General features: G+C 45.4%; 1 protein-coding gene across 1 annotated transcript in view; it reads right to left on the bottom strand.

Annotated features, from left to right (window-relative positions):
- Positions 1-658: 658 nt before the first annotated feature.
- Positions 659-7860, bottom strand: part of pgpep1 (pyroglutamyl-peptidase I) — a 52607-nt gene continuing 45405 nt past the window's right edge. The window contains exons 4-5 of the mRNA XM_038776912.1: positions 7270-7502; positions 659-3692 (exon numbers count right to left, since the gene is read on the bottom strand). Coding sequence (XP_038632840.1) covers positions 3500-3692; positions 7270-7502 — 426 coding nt within the window. The 3' untranslated portion in view covers positions 659-3499. The remainder of the gene's footprint in view (positions 3693-7269; positions 7503-7860) is intronic.

Below are 7860 nucleotides of genomic sequence, written 5' to 3'. Positions count from 1 at the left end.
GCATTGGGTGCAGTGCTGCACTTGACTCGCCATTCCTCTTCGCCACTTGTGCACTGGTGCACTGGTCTATTCCCATGCTCCGAGCGACCCTCGACTCCACCCGACCCAGCTTGACCCGAACCGCCCAACCCAACGTCTGGGGCAAGGTCTGAAATGGACAGCGTTGGTCCAGAGGTTGCCGGTTTTGAGACACTACCTCCAATTGGTAGATTGATGGCTATGATTAGAGTTAATCACTCCATTATTGTTTATCACGTGACTCCCTGGGCAGTGAACTAGATAGACCTTGCATTTCAAAATTCCTATGATTCTAAAATAGGACAGGGCCCAGGTTGCAGAATACTACATGAAGTAGACAGTCATCTATGTCACTATGACAAGTGCACCCCACAAGTCAAATAAGTACATTCCAATGAAAATTAAAGTTAAGAAATTGACAAATCCATGAATTGAGAAATCCATGAATGCAGTGCAGTTACTTAAGGTCCAAAACAAACGAATTACAAAAAGTTAATATTTTTTTCTTCTCCAGTTACAGAAGAAACACACTCCATCACCCTTTATATAATATCCCATTCCTTCCTTTTCTGCTTCTGAGTTTGCAAGAAACGTTCATATGAATACATCTCACTACAGCATAAGGGTGACCGGGGGGGGGGGGGGGGGGGGGGGGGGGGGCAGAGAGAATGGAACTTGCAAGTCGTTATAAATAGAAAAATTATTAAATCAAGCTTAAAAAACAGACTGAGCTAATTCTTAAGAAGCTTTGCATTTTAAATCTGACTTTTTTTTTCAAATCAGGAAATGTCACCTGGTGCTTCCAAGGAAGTGACCATTCGACCCTTTGTTCTCGTTCTTCGACCCTCTTCCATTTAACTAAGCTCCTCAGCTAGACAACTCTCCGAAATCTCAGCACTCTTCCAATTTTGGCCTCCTCTGTGTTCCCAGTTTCCTTTGCCTGGCCATCAGTAGCCATTTGGCCTGTAAACTCTGGAATTTCACCCCCCCCCCCCCCCCCCCAACCACCCTCCCCAAACTACTCCACCTCCCTTTCTTTGAAGATGCCCCTTAAAACCTACTAGTTTCTCTGTGCAGCTCAATGATATATTTTGTCTGCTAAAACTTCCACAAAGCATCCTGGGACTTTTGACTATGTTAAAAAGGTGCTACAAAAATCCAAGTTGCTGGTTTCTAAGTTTAAATGCAGTCCCTTTAATATATATATATTCCTACAGTACAGTATTTACATTGTCTAGTATTACAAATTCAGTACGTCAAACTTACCTTGCAAATCACTCAACTACAATCAAAACCTACTCAAGAACAACTTTCTTGTTAATTCTACGGGCTATGGGGTAACTTTACTGCACATTAGCTTCAGAGACCAAGGTTATGCCATGGCTCAAAATCCCATCTCTCGTCATCAAGGCTCATCTATCAGAGGTTCCAAGAAAGTATAATGGAGCAGGAAAAAATTCATCAGCTAATCCACCAGGGTTTCAGAGACTAACCCAACGATCCATCTCCTCACCGTAATCATCTAAAATCCACCTTTGCATCATATCTTTCACCAGAAGCTCATCCACCTGTCTCCTGCCTCCACTTATATTGACTTTATAGAATTAGTGAATGATATGAGGAGGAGGCTGGTCGGCCCATTGTTCCCGTGCTAGCTCTTTTTGGGGAGGGGGGGGGGGAAAGAGAAGAGAACTGGTCCCAACTCCTCACTTTGTTCTTCCCCCATAATTTATTCCACAATTATATCACCCTTTAACATTTTTTTGATAAAAACCAACATAATTCATTATTTTGTTTCATCACATCAAAATGCATCCTCACGCCACAAACCAGTTCAGGAATGTATGCGGCAATGGAGAAATCTCCAGTAGGGAGCCAATATTAAATTATTTGAGCAGGGTCAGTGGAACAAGCTGACTTGGGAGTACCAAGCTCCCATCGAATTCCAGCTCTTAATTATGGTGCGGGATGCACACATGGTGGGGACAGGCGCAAAGGGACCAGGATCCTCCTCTGGTACAAGAGCGAAGTTCAGAAGGAACCCAAGGATGGAAGGAGGCCATAAGAATAAGTAGCTTATTCAGTTTCAGTCACACTAGTCTCCCCTTAAAACACGTCAGAGCAGAACATGTGCTCTAAATCTAACAGAGGTCTTCAATATTAGGAGTAGCTCCCCAGAGGACTGCCCGCTGGGAAATGGTGCCTGAAATGCTATGCCCCCCTCACAAGGAGATCCCACTGTCAATCAAGTTGCAGATGGCCAATTGCCAAGTTTCCCTTGGAATCATTCAAGGGATAGACCGGTTCCCTGATACAGTCGGACGCCAAACGGGGTGAGAACAGTGCTGAAACCCAACAAGAACCCATCATTAACATGGTCATTGGGGGAGACCCAGATGAAGGGGAGCATAACTATTAGGGAGGGAAGAGGGCTGGGGTTTTATGAGCTTGCTGCCAACCTCGGGCTCGAAATCCATGGCTATCAAAATAACAACGGTCTCAAAACAGTTTTTAAAAATCTATTAACGAATACTTTTTGTATTCTTTTAACCTACTTTAAAACCATCTAAGCTATGATTAGTTTAGCCCAAACCTTATTAAAGAGATACAAAATCTAGTCAAAACTGACTGAAGTACAAAGCAAACATTGCATACGTATGCTGTGAGCACGTGTTCTCCTTTGAGCAATGATAATATCTAAGTGCCTAAGTGCATCCAGCCTCGGGGGGGGGGGGGGGGGGGGGGGGCTTTTTAGCCTCCGGGGTGAAGTTCAGCAGAGTGATCAAAGTTCAGTTTCCATGACCATCTGTCCTTTTTTACTCCAGACATGCCTAAGCATCATCTCTCTGAAACAGAACTTTTTTTTTTTTTAAAAGAGAGAAAGAGCACGCAAAAGGAGAAAATAAAAAGAAAAAGTGAGATTTTAAGAAGAGAACATGTGCGACAGCACTGGTGAGAAAAAAAAGCACGCAAACTAAAGATAATGTGTGCAAGTGACAGAGATGCACGCCACAGGAACAGAGGGAACAAGACAGGGAGAATAAAAAGAAAGTGACAGATTTACCAAAGAACCTGAAAAAATTCAAAAATATAGTCGTGAGACCAGGCTCAGATTAAAACAGCTTAACCAGAAATGCCTCATTTGAAAACATAGTATAAAAAGTTGAACACAGAATTAAATGTATCACAGTGTGTATGTGAACTCGTTATACCAGTCCAGGGGGTGGTGTTCTGGAGTTCGCACAGTCTCAGCATCGTGGGGATCCGAGCTACAAATATGGTGCACGCGTTTCCCCACCCCACCCAAGAAAATGTTACCAAGATACAGGTTCCGGCCCCACTCAATTGCCCCTCCCACACCGGAACAGGTGAATTTTACAATGGCAGCTATAATCGGGGTTCCATCCCACAACAGTTAAGAAAGAAGAAAATCATTTTTGCTGCCAGATCTTCTCGCCCTCACTCCCAAAATCCAGACAGCTCAGTGCCCCATCCGGCAGTTCATCTTGGCATTGGGACGTTCCAGCACACCCAGCATTGCTCCGATAATGGTTTGGAGAGCCCGCCCGAGCTGCTCGGCCGTGTACGGCTTCCCCAGAGGAGGAACGTGAATGAAGGCGGATTTTCCATGGCTCAGGTGAAGTGAGGTATAGTACGTAAAATCACAGAGGTATCTGGGTGGAGAGAGAGAGAGAGCGAGACAAAGTTTATCACAGAATCTGATTAAATTAAATTAATAATCTGCTCGAGTTGGTGGAGGAAGCAGAGACCAGAAACTCTTTTTTAAAAGTACCTGGATCTGCATCTTAAGTGCTGAAAGTTGCAGGGCTATGGGTCTGTAAGGAAGATGGAATTAGAAAGGGCACCAAAGTGTCCTTGAGTTCTCATGGACAGGATGGGCCAATTGGCCCTCTTCTGTGCTGTGGTTTCTACGGTTCTAATTATTTTTTTTAAAATAATTTTTATTGGAATTTTTTACAGAAAATATAACAAGTATAGCAAAAAGCAGTAATATGCAACTAACAGCCCCATAACACCCACAATTCCCCCCATACCGTAACATCACATGTATCACATTCCCCCAACACCCCCCCCCAAACAAGAGAACTTAACCATAAATTAAAATTAGATAAATCAAATTTAAATAAAATAAGCCAACATAATCAACGTCCCCCCACCCCACCCCCCCGGGTTGCTGCTGCTACTGTCCCAGTACCCTATCGTTGAGCCAGAAAGTCGAGGAAAGGTTGCCACCGTTTAAAGAACCCTTGCACCGATCCTCTCAGGGCGAATTTAACCTTCTCAAGCTTAATGAAGCCCGCCATGTCATTGATCCAGGTCTCCACGCTTGGGGGCCTCGCGTCCTTCCACTGTAGCAAAATCCTTCGCCGGACTACTAGGGACGCAAAGGCCAGCACACCGGCCTCTTTCGCCTCCTGCACTCCCGGCTCTACCCCAACCCTAAAGATCGCGAGCCCCCATCCTGGCTTGACCCTGGATCCCACCACCCTGGACACCGTCCTCGCCACCCCCTTCCAGAACTCCTCCAATGCCGGGCATGCCCAGAACATATGGGCATGGTTCGCTGGACTCCCCGAGCACCTGGCACACCTATCTTCACCCCCAAAGAACCTACTCATCCTCGTCCCAGTCATGTGGGCCCTATGCAGCACCTTGAATTGGATGAGGCTAAGCCGCGCACATGAGGAGGAAGAATTTACCCTCTCCATGGCATCATCCCATGTCCCGTCTTCGATCTGTTCCCCCAGTTCCCCCTCCCACTTCGTTTTCAGCTCCTCTACTGACGCCTCTTACGGTTCTAATTATTGAGAGAGCAGAAGGCTATTGGCTCATTGTGCCCACGCTGGCTTTTTGGTCAAGCTAGCTGATTAACCCCATTTCCCTGCAAATTTTTCCTTTTCAAGCATTTATTAAATTCTCTTTTTGAACGTGAATAAATCTGTTTCTACCACCCCTGGAGGCTGTGTACCCCCTTTCAGGCTGTGTATTCCAAATCACAACTCGCTAGACATGGCACAGTGGCAGAGGGCGGCACATTAGCACAGTGGTTAGCACTGCTGCCTCCCAATACCAGGGACCCGCTTTCATCCCAGCCTTGGGTGACTGCCTGTGTGGAGTTTGCACTTTCTCCCCATGTCTGCGTGGGTTTCCTCCGGGTGCTCCGGTTTCCTCCCACTGTCCACATCTTTTAGGGAAGGAAATCAGCCATACTTACCTGGTCTGGCCTACATGTGACTCCGGAATACAGCAATGTGGGTGACTTTTTTTTAGAATAAATTTAGTGTACCCAATTATTTTTGTTTCCAATTAAGGGACAATTTAGCGTGGCCAATCCACCCACCCTGCGCATCTTTGGGTTGTGGGGGCGAAACCCCCGCAGACATGGGGAGAATATTCAAACTCCACACGGACAATGACCCAGAGCCGGTATCGAACCCGGGTCCTCAGCGCCGTAGGCAGCAATGCTAACCACTGTGCCACCCTAATGTGGTTGACTCTTAACTGCCCTCTGAAGTGGTGCAAGCCCCTCAAATCAAGAACAGTTAGGGATGGATGGGCAACAAGTGGTTGCCTTGCCAACGACACCCACATCCCATGAAAGAATTAAAAAATTCCATCCAAATCCTTCATGATTTTGAGAACCACTATTCGGGGTCTTAAGATATTTTTAAAAACCCGATTTCCTTGGGCTTTGTTCGAAGGGGTACGCCCCTCTTGCTAATACTGCTGTAAAGCTCCACTAACTATTAAAAGAATGCAATGGCGTGGTGGAGTTTGCACATCGCATGATTGCAGCTAATCCCTATATCGCATGATTGCAGCTAAAAAAGACAAATTCTTGGGATTCAAATCCCTCTCCCCAAGCCAGCATCCAACTGATTCATAAATGATTAGAGGATTGTTGCCTCACATGTTGGATACTTGGCAGCATATTGAAGAAAAAGATGAAATCTGCATTTAGCTGGAGTGAACCCTCTTGGCGCTGCTTGCAATTTGATATGAAGTAATTTTCTATATTGTTTTTTTTATATATAGAGTACCCAATTAATTTTTTCCAGTTAAGGGGCAATTTACCGTGGCTAATCCATCTACCCTGCACATCTTTGGATTGTGGGGGCGAAACCCACGCAAACACGGGGAGAATGTGCAAACTCCACACGGACAGTGACACAGAGCCGGGATCGAACCTGGGCCCTTGGCGCCGTGAGGCAGCAGTGCTAACCACTATGCCACCGTGCTGCCCGTAGTTTTCTGTATTACCCTTCTCCGATTATATCAATTGGAACAATCAGTGCTCAGGCGATCCTTGTATGGCTGAAATCCAAAATTAATCTCCAGGTCATAACTCCAAACTCTAGCACCAGGGAACAAGCTTTACACCGACTCCTCCCATTTCTTAAACCACCTCTGTCACAGAGCCAAGAATTAAAATCAGTGCTCAAGGTGCAGTCGAAGAGCATTTTGTGCCACCATGACTTCCTTCGATTTTTATTCTACTCTTTTGGTTAATGCAGTTCAACTTTATGTTGGCTTTCATTGCTTCTACATTGTTTAGGAACATAGGAGCCATTCAGCCTGCGGTCCTATCCTGCCCCTGAATTAGATCATGGGTTGATCGTCATCTCAACTTCATTGCACACAATAAGCATCGAGGTAACCAAGGTTTCCAGGTATCACTCAACTTCATTTTCTATCTCTATCCAAATCCTCCAGGGACCTGTTACACCTAATTTTGATAAACGTCCCATCAGGCACCCCCAAATCTCTCAATATTAACGCTTTAAATTCTGGTTCACTGCTTTATCATCACGGACCACCTTCAGGCATCATGGGTCCAATTTCAACTAAATTAATGGATTTTCGGTTAAAACTAGGCCTCATCTCCCTGCACCCAAGCTCACTCCCTAAATTCAAACCATATCCCACCACCCTGCATTACTCTCCCAAAGGTCAAAAGCCTCCTTAAAGCTCAAATCTTTAAACGGGTCTGATCACCTCCCATTACTAAAGCACAGGAGCCAAAAGATGACTTCAGTCCATTCGCCCATTTTCATAAACCCTTCTATCCACCTCTGCCGTTCAATGTTGTGCTCGATTAGTTCTCTATTTTTCTTTCTATGCCCAATTTCTACTTCGTCCATCTCCTCCTTGGTTATTTCTGTGGGACATGTTGCTAAAAAGGCCTCCTTCAGAAAGTCCCTGACCATTGCCATCCTGTGGTTCCCTTACCTTCCTGCGTCCTTGGAGACGGAAATAACCACATCCAGTTGCGGGTCAGTGATTTTGTTACACACAATGTCCATGTCGATGATGGACTCGAGGCAGTCGGGTCCTCCCTGGACGCAGCAGTGATTGTCGGGGCAGTGGCATCGATTATCCAGCCCTTTGTAACCCTGGTTGTGCCCATATTTCTCCAGTGTCACGGTGGTGGCCATTCCAGAGACTCCAACATGGATAAACAACTACAATGAAAAATATTATGAACATTGATAAGAAGCTGATGTGCATGAAAGGATCATCTGGTCCATTTATCTTGGCCCATAAAACAGTTGAAATAACTACCTCCCTATGCTTTCCCCACCTTTCATCCACCCTATCAAAACTCTCCCCTACACTCGTATCCCCACAACGACCCTCCCTACCTACCAGGGCAGGGCAGAGGGAACTTAACACTGTACATCAAGCTCTATTGTACATACTCTGAGCATGTTTGATGGAACAACGTTGAGGTGTTTTTAAAAAAATAAATGTAGAGTATCCAATTAATTTTTCCCCAATTAAGGACCAATTTATCGTGGCCAATCCACCTACCCTGCACAT

The sequence above is a fragment of the Scyliorhinus canicula genome, chromosome 18 (assembly GCF_902713615.1).
Source record: "Scyliorhinus canicula chromosome 18, sScyCan1.1, whole genome shotgun sequence".
Lineage (NCBI taxonomy): Eukaryota > Metazoa > Chordata > Chondrichthyes > Carcharhiniformes > Scyliorhinidae > Scyliorhinus > Scyliorhinus canicula.
Note: the sequence above shows the minus strand (reverse complement) of the source record. Positions and strands in the feature narration are given on the sequence as shown.